The 14,498-nt window shown below is 49.6% G+C and overlaps 1 protein-coding gene across 2 annotated transcripts in view; it reads left to right on the forward strand.

Annotated features, from left to right (window-relative positions):
* Positions 1-4,485: 4,485 nt before the first annotated feature.
* Positions 4,486-14,498, forward strand: part of FAM102A (family with sequence similarity 102 member A) — a 35,455-nt gene continuing 25,442 nt past the window's right edge. For both annotated transcript variants that reach the window (XM_042830656.1, XM_042830657.1), the window contains exons 1-2: positions 4,486-4,590; positions 5,597-6,233. In XM_042830656.1, coding sequence (XP_042686590.1) covers positions 6,088-6,233 — 146 coding nt within the window. In that variant the 5' untranslated portion in view covers positions 4,486-4,590; positions 5,597-6,087. The remainder of the gene's footprint in view (positions 4,591-5,596; positions 6,234-14,498) is intronic.

Genomic DNA, 14,498 nt, shown 5'->3' on the forward strand with positions numbered 1-14,498 from the left:
TTGTGAAGCTCAGGCAGTGAGCAGTGCGAGCAGCTCAGGCACAGCTGTCCAGGAGATGGCACTGCACAACGGGGCAAAGCACTGGGATCCTGAGCTGCGGTCTGCAGCAGAGCACAGTGCATTGCAGAGACCTGGTGGGATGCTTCCAGAAGTCCTACAGGTCTTTTGTGCCCCGCCTTCTCCTCAGTGCTGGATCATTTCAGGACTGGGAGCCTGGAGAAGAAGAAATTCAACAGGAGAGCAGAGGGACGTGGAGCAGAGATGCCTGTGCTCACATGCTGCTCCCAGAGCACGCGGTGCTGCTGGGCTCCCAGCTCTCACTGCACTGAATTCACTGCAGAGACACGGGCAGGCACAAGATGCACATTAATTCCTTCATTATAAGCACTGGGGAAGGTTTTAGGATTTTTCGCAAGGCCACACATAAATATGTCAGTATCCCACAAGTATTCCATGCTGAAATAGGTGCATCACAGTTCTGGAAGCTGGTCCCCACAGGGGCAGAATGATATCATCTGCATATTCGCCTCAATTACCCTGCCTCCTCCAACATGTTTTTAGTTTGTCGTGCCTGGCAAAGTATCCTCTTGTTGGTTTATTGCTTTTTTTTTTTTTTTTGACATCTGAGAGGCTGTTGCTAACAGATACTGTCAACAGAAGTCTGGTCTGTTATGAAAATCGAAGCCTTTAATATTCTTTGCCTTTCCTGCAAGCACCTGACAAGGAGCTTCACGCAGACATCAGCACAGCTTCCAGGCTGCGCTCTGGGAGTCAGCCCACAGCCCAGCCACCTGCAAACTGGGCTCATGAGCTCCCGAGTTGTGGAGATCCAGGCACAGGATGAGGCTTCATAAACACAAGCCTCAAGGCAACATGAGCTCCAGTCTGAGGATTTTGGAAGGGCAAAGCTGTTCCCATGCCACTGTCAGGCCTCCCAGAAACAAATGGAGAGCCCTGCTGCACATTCCCATGAAATATGGAGCAGATATGGAAAGCAGTAAACACAGAAGAGCCAGGCAGCTGGGCTTTCAGGTCTGGCCACATGCCTTGGGAAAGGAATCCACCGACTCCAGATTCCTATGCTCCCTTTGTCTCTGGATAACAGGATCCCCAGTCCTGGCAGGTCAGAAACACACCAGACAGGTGTGTCCTTTGCAGGTGAACAGCCTGCAAAACAACACAAGCCTGGCACAGAAAGTGAAACAGTTCCAGGGTTTATGGTGATAAGTTCACTTAAATATGGAACTAGTGAAAAACACAGATGAAAATGGAGCTGGCAGCCTGTTATTAAACTGGGAAGAGGCAAGCTTTGAGTAACTCCATACTGCAGGAAAATCCTACAGGATGGGGAGCTGGGGTTTCCAGCAGCACGTGGGGCTCGTACCAGCACCCAGCCCTGCCAGGGTCAGCACTCCCAACCTGCAGTGGGCAAGGCACCGGCCCACAGCTCCCAGCTGCAGTGCATTGCAGGCACTTGGCCATCGCAGCGTGCAGAATGGAGCGGAGCGTTGTGTGATAGGCTTTTTGTTGTTGTTTTTGGGGGTAGGATGGGACGACAGGCCCAGGAGCTCATTACAGTCATTATGGGAAGTTACAGATCTAATAGAGGAAAGCCAATTATGTATTTACACTGTTGCAGCAATGGTGTATAATTTGGTTTTCAAACTTTAATCATTTGGCTGCCAGGACAAATGAATTAGTCTGATGATGTTTTCCAGCAGAAGATGCTAATGATGTAGATTACAGGTTCTGATGATTTGCTCGTGTATCTGGAATTCCTCTGGGATAAGAAAGAGAATCTGGTGGCTCACCACACATTTCTCAGGATCCGTCCCACTTCACTGCTCTCAGTTCTGTCCCTTCTGAATTCAATTTGCTTCATTTTCTCCCTGCCTGTTTATCTCAGTGCTCTAAGCTGGGAGGGAGAAAGCATGGAAAGCCATCTCTGCTCCTGCTTGCACCTTGGTCCCAAGGCAAGCAGAGCATGCAGATCAGCCCCTCTTCAGTGACAGCAGAGCTGAGGCCCAGCACAAAGCGCAGCCCAAACTGATAAATTATCTGAGGCTGATAAGATAATGCCCTGAGACAGCAAAAGTTGAGGAAGTGGTGGCAGCACTGGGGAGAGGAACCAGGAAAGGCTTAGGTCAGGCAGGGCACAGGGTAAGGACGTGGCTGAGGTTCACAGAACAGAGGTGAAGGCACTGTGGGGCAAGACTCATGACACAGCAAGCACCAGCATAGGAAGAACTGAGCATTTCAGTCTGGGGTAAGCAGATTTAACATCTGTTATCAAGGGACACTCTGAATAAATGTTTTGGACCTGGATCAGGAAAGAATGTAAAACCAGAGGGTAGGTTGGTGGATGGACAGAGATATAGCATGCCCTGTTCCCTCTGATAGCTCTTGCGTGGGGCTCGGGATGCCTTGGGGACCCCAACATCCCTCCCAGCAGCAAACAACAGAGACATTCAGAGAAGTTCTGCCCCTTTAAAAAAACATGGATTTGTCCATAAACAATTATGCAGTATAAGCACAGCACAATCAACAGGGTGAATTCTGAACTAATAAAGATTTAATCTCTAAGTCATGAGACTGCCTTTGTTAGGAAAATATACGTACCCCTGAGAATTGAACTACGGTTGCTCTATTACACATAGCTCAGCAGCTCACTGGGCATTTTTCCAATTCAGTTTATTTTTAACATCAGATACATTATTCAATTAATTATAAAAACACTGAGGTTTTCAAGAGAGATTTCTGATAAAACTGCAGAGTAAATATGCGTGAGAACAGCAAGGATTACAATCTCTGTAAACTTTAGCATCTGAGGCTGTTGCTATAAACAAGAGCAGTCCTCCGAGGAGGTTATTTATCAGAGTGAATCATATCAGATAACACAAGGCCTCCTCCCACACAGCAAACAGACAGATCATTTGTCCTTTACCTAGTGATGGAAGTGAAAGATCGACATGTCTGTCACTGCTATGCTTAGAGAATGAGATGTGAAGGACCAGCCTGGATTCTTCAGATGCTTCCAGCATTCAGGCATCCCATCTTGGCGAATATTAGCTATTTAAAAGCTGAGCTCTTTCCCAATAAATTGAAACACAGAAAGCAAAAAAACCAGCCCATTTCCACCAATGTCTTGAGGCCTTGAAAACACTGGATATCAACTGAGGGGATGGATGATATCAACTGAGGGGATGGATTCAGGCCCTGCCTTTAAAAGCAGCCTCCACAAAACAAGTGTAGGAACACTGACATCTCCTGCAATGGTTTCACTATGCCAACACCAGAAATGCTTTCCCAGGCGTAGGTTTGTGTCTGTTTAACCTGGTGAGCAGGAACTCTTAGCAGTGTTTGCTCTAATCCAGCCTTTATCTTCCATCCACATGTTGCTGTGTACTTTTCCTAGCCGATTTTCCTTTTAAAGACTCACGCTGTGGTAGAATTATTTGATAGCACTGGTATTGTCTGTATAGATGGCAAAGATTAAAGGGAAGGAATCTGGGCATCAAAGCCTGGCAAAGTGAGGGCTTCCAGGCTCTCATCCAAGCTTTGCCAGACATGCAAAGCAGTGCTGGGAAAAGTCCCTACCGTGAGAGCCTCAGCTTCTCTGCAACACATTCCTTACTTTACAAATAGGCAAATCACGTCAATGATTGCAGACTCCTTCAGGACAAGGAGAGACATTTTGTTCCGCTTGCCCTTAAACAATGGAATCCTACCTAACCAGGGCTCCCAGCCCCAGCACGGGACAGGGCAACAGCACATAATAACAGGAGGGAACCATGCTGGCAGATGCATTCAGCTGGTTGCCACATCTCACACACGGAAAGTGAGACTCCAGCCGCCAGCCAGGCCTTTCCCTTGGAGAGCTGCTTGGGCAGAGAGGCTGGGTGAAGGAGGACAGGCTCCTGGCTGGCAAGCTGCAGTGCTGAGGAGGCCACAGAGCTGACATCTGTCAGAGCTGCCATCACCAAACCTGGAGCCCATAGGGAGGCACAGACACCTCACCTCGCGCCCAGCTCCACGGCAGAGGCCTGCCGTCCCCTCAGCGAGCCCCACGCACCCCAGAGCCGCCTCAGAGCTGTTTAGCCTGAGGAACAGTCATGGGGCGTACCGACGGGAACGGCAATACTCCACGCTGTCCGAAGCGGCCAAACAGCCACAGCGCACCGCCCTCCCGCTGAGGCGACCCTGAGGCCACCACAGAGCCTCCACGTCCCGCCCACTCCCTCAGCCAGGGGGCGGGTCTTACTTGAACCGATAGCCGCCTCCTCCAATCCCCGCCCTCTCTTCCCCGCCCCGATTCAGATAAGCCAATCAAAGCCCTGTTCTTCCCGTCCCGCCTCTTAACTGTTGCCAATCAGGCAGCGCGGCTCTCGTCCTCCCCTCCCCCCGTCCCCGGGGAGGAAGGCGGTGGAAGGGGGTTACGTAGCGTCGGCTCGGTATTCTCGAAGAGCGGTAGTAGTTTTGCTCTGCCGTAAGGCTGCCTGAGGCGTTGGCGTAACGGCCGCAGTTGGCGTAGCGCTAGCAGAGGCGGCCGTGGCGGGGAGCAGCGGCGGCCGTGCGAGGAGAGGGCAGGAGGTGCGAGCCGGGCCCGGCGGGCAGGGAGCGGGCCGAGAGGCCGGGGAGAGAGCCGGGAGGCCGGCCGAGATCCTCCCGAGGGTCATCCCGTGGGGCAGGGGGCCGCGAGCGGGGCTGAGAGCTGGCCCGGGGGTGCCGGAGGCGGGCTGCGAGCTCGGGGCAGCCGAGTGTGCGGGTCCGGAGGCGGGCTGAGGCCTGGGGAGCTGAGCGAGGGCTGGGAGCGGGCCGAGAGCTGGGGCGCACGGCGGGACCTGCGGCACGGCTGAGCTCTGTGTCCTCACAAGGCGGCGGAGCGAGGCTTCAGCCGCGCATCCCTGCGGGCAGCGGGAGCGCCGGTGTGCGGCTCTCGGTATCGGTGAGGATCGTTGGCCGCTCGGCGTTTATGGCCTCGTTGCTTTTTTTTGATGCTGATAAGCCTCGATGGCTTGGCTGTTGCATCAAGGTGGAGCGAAACCGCTGTCTGGCCCCCAAACGGAGCTGTTGGGGCACTTGTTGGTGCGGACCTGATGCTGGGGGAAAGAGCACTGCTCAGCGAGCCAGGCGGATGGGCATCGGATGACCTGGTTTGGTTGCTGTGCTGTGTAATCTGGAGCAGACTGCTTTTTCTTTTTTCTTTTTTCCTCCTCTGCCGGTTTCTCTGTTTATGAGATACAGGTGCTAACGCTTAGGGCTGGTTGGAAAACCAGAAAAGAAACAGACTTTGCATTTCCTGAGACAGAGTTACGTGTGCTGGTTGGAGCTATGCGGGCTGTGAACTGCTTCAGATGATGACGGGTGAAAATAGAACAGATTTTTATTAGCTGCTTTGCAAAGCAGGAGTTACGAGGGGCATGACAGCAGTGAAGCTTGCCGTAGGCAAACTGGGGAAAGAGGATATTGGGACCAGGCTAATTGGGGCCATACCTCGTAAGATTGGTATGAGTGTGTGCTGAATATTACCCATCCAAACAGGTTTTTAGAGGAGGAGCCCAGGACTGGGACTAATTTACTCATTTCCCTCCCAAAGGCTGACCTGAAGACCTGTACCAAGGAGTAGCACAGGAAGAGGGGAGAGAACCTGGAAGCATTCTGTATGTGCTGCGCACAGACTTAAGGCTTCTTCAGAAACTCGTGATGACTTCCCATAAGAGATGCCTGCTGGAAGGGTTCTGCTGAAGTCAGGGCACTGCAGCCTCTAACTGGAACAGCTCCTGCTGGTCTGGAGCTGAGACTTACTTATCTCCCTTCCTTTTCCCTTGGAGATGTTGCAGAGATTTAATCTGACCTCTTTCTCCTCACCTGAAGCCTGCCGTGGCAATGATCCTGCAGCCAGATCTGACCACCAAAGAGAAGAAGATTGTGCTTTTGAGGCTGGGCCGTCGTTGTAACTGAACTGGAATTCACTCCCCGCTTACGCTCCAGGAACAAGCGCTGTTCCTCTGCTTGTCTGTGTGTGTTTTGAGCCACTCCTCCCTCATCTTGTTTGGAGTTCCTGGGCTTTCCACGCTGAATTTGCCCATGGCTTTCCTGATGAAGAAGAAGAAATTCAAATTTCAGACAAGTTTTACTCTAGAAGAGCTGACTGCTGTCCCTTTTGTGAATGGGGTTCTGTTCTGCAAAATCAGGCTGTTGGATGGAGGAGACTTTGCTAGCTTATCTACCAGGTAAGGAGCTGCTTGCAGATTTGCTTCCTGGATGTTCTTTTTTTCCTGATCATTCTTCACTCGATTGCTCTGGCATATGGTTACCACTTGCCTGTCCTTTGATATGTTTTCACTAGTTCTGCCTTTGGGCCCCATGTGCCATATCATTTTCCAGAGGCAGGGGAGAGCTACGCCTGGAGATCGTGTGCTGATAGAGGTGCACTGTGATCTTCAGAGACACAGAGAGGGAAGGAGCAGGAGGTCTCACACTTGAAGGAGATGCCCACATAATAATTTTGTTTTTGCCCTCCTTGCCCACGTTTTCACGTGCTGTTCTGGATGTTGTGCTGTACTGCTTTTGTGCAGCACTTAAAAATTAACTCTGTAGAAAGCTGCGTCTATAGAAGCAACTCAGCCCTCCCCAGCTTTGCTCTCTGTTTGTTTCGAAGTTACTGTTCTTGATAAGAGTGGAAGTAGCTGGCTTTGCATTGCAAATTGCTGTGCAAGGGAAAACTGCTGCCTGCAGTCAAAGTTGTTGGTGCTAAAGATACAGTTTATCTCCTTGAACAAATAGCCTTGGATCTTCCAATTTATAGCTGCAGTATTTTCTTTGTAACGATTTATCATATTGGGATCCTTCTGCTACGTATTTTATGAGGTTTTTCTGTCGTGTGTTGGTGTTTCTCAGGCTCCTTCAGGCAGACCTGTCCCCACTCCTGCTACTAATTGCTAATAAAAACTCGCTGTGTTTCCAGCTATGCACATAGATTATCACCAGCAGTATGCAAATGCAAATTCCATAGCAGCCTGGACTTGCTTTCTTTCTGCCCCAATATGTGAAGGAAGCCTTCCATGGCATTCAAACTTGTTTTTTAACTTTCCTGTGTAACTACTCGACTTTAAAGGTACAGTGTGTGCTTCTGCTTGCTGGTAACTGTTTCATACCAGAACTAAAGCCTGGTTTGGTCTGATTTTCCTCTCTGTGGTGCAGTGCGTTGTGCTTTCCCTTACTGGGAGAGATTTTATTGGGCAAGTGTGAAACATTTCTGTCTTGGAAACAGAAATGATAGGGCAATGTTCAAAGCTTGTTTCTTTTTCCAGAGGCATGTTGCAACTTCATCTGAGGTGTATAGGAGCTGTGGGCATGGAACACATGCGAAAATGGACTGTGAATTAATTTCTCTTTTGAAGAATATCTATCAAAAGAGCTTTTCCTTACAGCGTACTCTCTTGAGGCTACATCCATGTGTTTGGTGGAAGCAGCTTATCTAAGGAATTCAAACACTATATGAACTTAGAAAGAAGTTAACCCCTCTGCTTCCTGGAGCCATAATAAGCTGAATTAAATGGAGGGTGGCTCAGGAAAAGCCTGCAGCAGGAATGTCAATCTCCATCTCCTTGTTGTCCTTGAAAGCAGCTCCTAGGAGCGCGCTGCTGGTGGCTGCTGACACTGCCAGCCGCCCAGGCCGTGTCTGGTTGCTTTCAGAGCTGGCTGGGGTTCAGCAGTTCTCAGTGCGCAGTGTGCTGCAGATTGCAGATGTGTTCCAGCAACAAACTCATCTGTAATTCAAACCAAACACATCCAACGCACTCAATGGCTTATAAACGAGCAAAGGGGAAGTCGGCTGGTAGGCTTGCTGCCTTTCCCCCTGACCTGGCTGTAGTCTAACTGAAAGCACATGGAAACCTGTTCCTGCTGGGAAAGTTATGGGTCTCAATGGTATTGAGTCATTTGACCTTTTTCAAATATTTTCCCCTGTTGCAGTTACAGAAACTTCATGAATTTCCAGAAGCGGTGAGGAAAAGAGGTACTGCATGGAAAGGCTTCCAGATCCTGCCATGGTTCTGCTCTGTGCTCCTTTAGTCATTTTCCATGATCTCTTTGAAATTCCATGGACCTGGAGAAATACAGGGAAGCTGGTGCTATATCTATGTTGTATGAAAAGCTTGTGCACTTAGTTAGGGATTGTGATCGTTTTTCTTAAATCAGCCACGTCAAAAAATGATTGATTTGGGGTTGAAAGGTCTTTTGGGTCATCTTAGGATGAACAGCTTACGCAGGAAGTTTCAGTGTTTGCTCTGCAATCGGTTTGGACCTTTTCTTTGGTCTGTGGCAATGAGAAAGTATGCAGCTGTGCTCAAAGTAGCTCTTGCTGTCCATGTGTTTTCAGAGACTTGATCTAGCCAAGGTGCCCCATGTAACCCTGCAAGTGGAGCAGGGAGAAGTAGGTACAGGGCGTGCTGAATCAGATTTATTTTTTTTTTCCTCAATTAAGTGGTTTACAATGTGAGAAGATAAAAGTTCTCCAGAGACTGTGGGGAGGGTGGGGATGTGGTATTCCCAGTTTGCTGCTGAGCGGCGCTGCGTTGCTCTCACCTGTGGGCAGAAGCGGGTGGCTGTGTTGGCCTGACCCTGCCCCAAGCCCACTGGGCCTGGCTTGTAGGTACGTATTACAGAGTCACACCTTTCAGCATGAGTCTGGAGGGGCTTTGGGGGCAGTGGGGCAGATGAGAGCAGAAGCCCCTACACCTCCTGTCATGGGTTAGGGGCCAAGCAACCCCGCTGAGAGGGGAACCTGCCTGGAGTGCACCACGAATTAAGATGGTTAGGAATTCAGGGCACTCTGGAAGAGGACCAAGTCCTGTCACCACGTTGACTTGAGGATCTGTTTTGTTGTTTGTTTGGCTTTTTTCCTTGCATACAGGTGTCCCTTTTCCATGCATGCAGTGTTAACACCTCACTTTAGGCTGTGAATATTTTAGTGGCTAAACCTGCAGCTATAAATTTCCTTTCCCCTCCTCTGTTTGTAAAATCTTCTCCTTATGCTTTAGCAGGGCTTCTGAGGATAAGAGCAGTTTCAGTAACAGGGCTCTGCTTAACAAACATCTGTCATCCCTGGGTTTATCCCTCTCCTTTAGAAGCTGGTCTTCTGAAAGCACATCTGAGCCAGGTGTGGGCCAGACAGATCCTGTACACTGAGCAGTACCCGTGTGTGCCTTGAATATTATTAATCCAGATACTAAAATAGCACAACCACCAGTGAATTCACTTGCCTCCCAAATAGCTTTAAAAATAGCAGGCGTGGAGCAGCAGGGATGTATTCATGGCAACCGTTTTTGTGGAGCAGATGGGCTGCTGCGTTTTGCACCGGTGTGAAACTTTCAGAGGTTGTGTGCGTCTTTATTCCCGGATAAATGACATAACAGCCTCACCTGGGCTCTGTGCATCTGTGCAGGTGCCGGCTCTGCTGGGCAAGAGAGCGTTTCCATGCAGCTGGAAGCAGGGACATCCAAACAGGGCAGAAAGCTGCAGCTCATGCAGTTACGTCATTGGGTATTACTGGGGAAGACTTGATTAAATCCCCCCTCATGTTCTGCCCCCCCCCGCCTACAATGTCAGTTAATGCTGAGTGGCAGCCAGATGCTCTTTACCTCTGTGCTGATGACTCCTGTCTGCATGTTGGCAGAGAGCAGAGCTGGTGTGTGATGTAAGGGAAGTGGAAAGCCAGGTGTTATCCACGCTCTCATAACACCTCATCCTACATTGTTCTGTTAGTTTGCCAGCAGTTTAGCTCTGGTATTTCTGGATTTGAAGGAAGGAATTGTTCTCTGAAAACCCCTGGCTTACTCTAACGGGAAGACTGTTTTACAAGAGCTTAACGACATTACAGGCATTTCCCACCTTCCACCTTGTCTTCTGAAGGCAAGAAGTGCTACCTACCAAGCCAACCCGTGGTTCCATTCCCCTCCAGCTGTATTTCCATAGAGGACGTGCTTTCTCAAGCATGTGTAGTGCTTCAGCCTGGTTTTCTGATCTTGGCACTCCTGCAGCAACCGGAGAATAGAGTTTTTCTGCAGCCCAACAGCTGTTTGTATGCAGGCTGGAGTGGAGCAGTGGTGATGTGGGAAGAGTTGACCTTGCTGGGGTGGTCTGGCCTTTGTGCCATAGCCTGAACCAAGAATGTTCTTGCTCTTGCAGTTTGTAATTAACAGTGAAATCCACTTCCTGCACTGTGTGCGTGTGGAAAGCTGCATGCAGAATGCCAAAGGAAATACTGATACTGGGGGAGGCTCCTCACACCCATGGTTCCACGTGGATTAAGGTCTGTGATACTGTCTCTGCTGTCCTTGTGTGGACACAGATCTGAAGCTGCTTGCTTCCCTCCTGTGATGCGAAGCCTCATTGTGTCCTACTCATAGGGGCAACTTTGTTTCTGTAGGACGTAAATAGAGGGGGAGAGGCGCTGCCCTGCTGGTAGGTGATTCCAACGCTTTTGTTAGGGGAGATTCAAGTTTCACCACCCCATAAATGCAACGGTCTCTGTGATGCAAGTCAAAAATCAACTAATTCACTGCCTGTGTCTAAATTGCCATTATATCTGTCTCCTCCTGACCAGAAAAGCATTAATTTTGGCTCGTCAGAGACCAAAGGATGGATTCGGACTAGCTGAGATTTAAATCTTCCATACTGTGTCCTTTAAAGCAAAGGGTAGGTAGTGAAATTGTCTCTTCTAGAGCTAGCCTCTGCAAGAGGGGAAGACAGCTATCTGCCGTGAGAAGAGAGGGCTGCTGTGTGCACCTTGCCTCCACTGGGGTTGCTGTGGTGTAGTGAAGAACTTGGTGGTGGCTCTGAAAGGCTCTCCCACTTCCATATTTAGTACAACGTGTGCTTGGCTTTGTCCTCTGCTGCGTCCTTTCACAGCGTGTGGTGTGAAAACAGTTTAACAGCGTTCTTGTTGCACATGTCTGTAAATGCCAGTCTTCCCTGTGTATAAATATATTCCAAATATACGGACTGAAAGAGTAACTTTCAGTGCTGCAGAGCAGCTTCTTTGTATTGCACATGCTAACCTGCTGTGTTGGCTGCAGCCTCAGGAGCGGACTGGGAGTGTTAATGGAAGAGGCATCTGAATGCAGCCTCTAGAAACACTCTGCAGTTAAACACAGCCTGATTCAAGGCTGTAATAAGGCACAGTACCTGGAACAAAACAGGAGAAACTACACAGCAAAGGTGAGAAAAAGGGTTTTCATTACAGCAATATGGCAAAATGTTGGTGAGAGCTGTGAGAACAGCAGCAGCTGTTGAGGTTTAACCTCAGCTTAGTTGAGGTATTAGAAAAAGTGCAGAAGTGACAAAGCAGTGTAAGGCTGGTCACCAGGAGGACCTCTGGTAGGCTGCTGCACCTGCAGGACCAGGCAGCAGGGCCCTGCAATGCAGGGAGCTTTGCACCAGCCTTTCCCCTTCCCATTGCAGGTCACCAGCTGGAGCCTGGTGTGAGAAGAACAGAGTTCTGTTCAAACTTCCCTGCCCTGGAGGCTGTATCCTGCTGGGTCCGAGCGGTCCCTGCAGGTGTTCTAGCTGGCGCTCCTGTTTTTACGTAGGAGCTGCTTTACCGACCAGCAGCTGAAACCTAAAACTCCAAGTGATACTTTGTGTGCACAGCGTCAGTAAGTGCTCGCATACAGCCTGCTTTCGAGCTTCCCCCATAGAGCTGACTCTGAGCTGGCAGTGCTTTGACACTCTTAGCAGCAGCCTTATCTGTGTGACTTAAACAGTGCTTGGCTCAAAAAATTGCTCACTGGGAAGTGTGTTCTGCTTTGAGACTGGGGCCCTGTGGCCTGCCTGGTTTACAGAACAGCACTGCTATCAGCCCTGGCTGAGGACACAGAGGGAGGAGAGGGTGCCCCAACTGCCTTTTAAAGACCTGTATTTGTTTCTGAACTATGGGGGAAACCTCAATGGCTTCCAGGCTGTTTATTCTTTGTGCTCTGTAGCTGCCACCAGTGTTGACTTGAGCTTTGAAGCTGTATTTCTGAGGAATTCATGCATGCCTCCAGGAGCCTGTGGTCTCGCTGCACAGTTGTTAGTACTTTAATAGGCCATAAGTTGCCAATAGCAAGTTGCTATTCTGGTACCAGTTTTGAGATGAATGAGATAGGTATGGAGTTATTCTTAGTGTCATTGCAGGAAGGTACACCTGCTGGTGGGAGAGATTTCCAGCTTCTCCCTCAGATCACAAACGTCTTTCGCTTGCCACACGATGGAAGAGCACAGTGAGCTCCTGCAGCATCACACAAGCTTGACTCTGTAAGTTCTTGCTCTGTGCAGAGACAGACGGATGTGGCTCTGTGCGTGGCCTCCTTTCTCAAACAGGATGTATTCTGCATCCTTTGTGAGCTGCCAGCTCTGCCTGCTCAGAGCTGGGGGTGCAGTTGCCTCCAGGACGGGTCACGCATTGGTTTCTAGCTGTTCCTCCTCACGTAATGAAGCACCAGCCTTTAGGAGTGTCCCAGATCAATATTTTGATCTCCTTTCTCCTTTGTACCAACCTGTGACCTCCTATCAGCAGTGAAGGTGATCTGTGTTACCCCACCCTGTGCCGGCTGCTCCACCTGCAGCATGGGAGGCTTTTTATTTCTGCAGGTTGTTCACATTATGCCTTTGTGTGCTTGTTGGGAGGCATGGCGCACGTCACTACCTCTCCTGCCTCTGTGTCATGATCTCTGGTACCACACACTGGGGCTCAGTATCTCAGTTTAGTGCCTGGCTTTGAAAGGCACTTCCTACTGGCCAAACAGTTGGGCCTGTGTTTGCTGGCTAAACAGCCCTGTTGTTTGGTGTGTTTCCAATCTGAAGAGCAAGAGAGGGCATTGTTCCGTGGGATTTGAATTTGCTGCTCTTCATGAATGTCATTTTCATGTGCTTTGTAGGAGTCTCCTGCGTTATTCAAATGATAAAATTGAGTTGAGGAAAAGATACAAAGGAAATGGGATGGGGCTGTGGGGGCAAGGAGGAATATGAAGAGGATGTGCATGGAGACCAAAGCATGGGGGGTGGCAAATGTTGAAGAGACAGGATATTCCAGATAAGCCAGAACATATACAGCCTGGATAACGGATGCTTTCCATGCAGGCGGAAAGTAGCTGAGATGGCAAAAGAGCAGGACTGTGCCTTTCCTTCAGCTGCATTTATTGTGTGTTGCTGATGAGGGGAGGCCTTGTTGTAGGTCGCATGCTGTTGTGGGAGATGGGGCTGGAGCTAAAAATACTTCCATGTAAGTATTCTAAATAAGAAATGAATGCTGTTTGTTGAGCCTGAAAGTGCTGGAGCTCACGTGGGAGGAAGGAAGACAGCATGTGGATTTGCTGTGCTGGAAGGACTGGAAAGCTGTGGTGTTAATTAGCAATGCATCTTCAGAGACCGACAGAAACCAGCACCCTGAGTGTGGTTGGTAACCAACCCTGACATGTGCTCTCTAAAATAAAAATCATAATAAAAAAAGGAAATAAAACCACAAAGCTGAAATGAGGCTTTTTGGAGATTACTGCTTCCTAGAGCTGCGTTTGCCAAAGCGAGGCACATCCCTTCTCTGCCATGCACTGTGCAGTTTGGAGGAGATGAAATCTGAGGGTTTGGTTGGCACCTTCCAAAAACTGTCAAGCCCTGTGCTCCAGACTGGCTTTGCAATGGCAAAGCAGAACAAGGAGCCCAGAGGGGAAAGTCTGTAGATGGGATGTGGCCTCAGGGTTTCAGTTGGGGACAGTTACCTCCATTTTGCTTTCAGAATAAAACTTTGTTTGAAATGACTGCAAGGTGTTTCACTAATGGCTGTTGGGTTAATGATCAACAGAGGCTGCTGCCTGTGCCTGCTGTTGCTTGCAGGATGCATCAGCACAAAGCCCACCATCATCAGCACTGCATCTGGAGCTCTGGTCCTTAGAAAGCGCAGACTGGGGTGAGAGTGCTGCAAAATGGGGAGGCCAGAATGGCTGCTGCCCAGGGGTTCTAACTGTGCTGTTCTGTCCAATCGCTCACGTCTCCAGACTCTAAGGGATGATATTGCTCATCAAAGTGAGGGATTGATGGCCTGGAGAGGGGAAAGGAAAGGCTCGCCTGGAAAAACTTGGAATCCTCCCCCCCCCCTTAAAATCTGACTCTGTCAGGCTTTATCTGCACTTAACACATCCAGCCTCACCTTTGCTGTCTCTTGACAGGGTTTGCAGTGGATCCTGGCAAGGATTCCAGCTTGGCTGTTTTTCTTTCTCTGTGCTTTTTCTGTTTCTCTTGCTAGTTCCCATTCTTCATGTTACCATGTAGGTATGTTGCTGACTGCGAGGGGCTAATCTAGGATATTTATAATCGAGCAATCTTTTCAGATCTCTTATTGCTCCATTGCTCTGGAACGAAGCAGTAGTTGTAGACTTGCTGTTCCAGGGCAGCCCAGCTCATGTCCTGCTTCCAGAGTAAGCAATAAGGGCTGTTTCAGAGACAGGCTGCCTGCCCGT

Source organism: Centrocercus urophasianus, unplaced genomic scaffold (genome assembly GCF_019232065.1).
Source record: "Centrocercus urophasianus isolate 14NV4802_14NV808 unplaced genomic scaffold, USGS_Curo_1.0 seq_34, whole genome shotgun sequence".
NCBI lineage: Eukaryota > Metazoa > Chordata > Aves > Galliformes > Phasianidae > Centrocercus > Centrocercus urophasianus.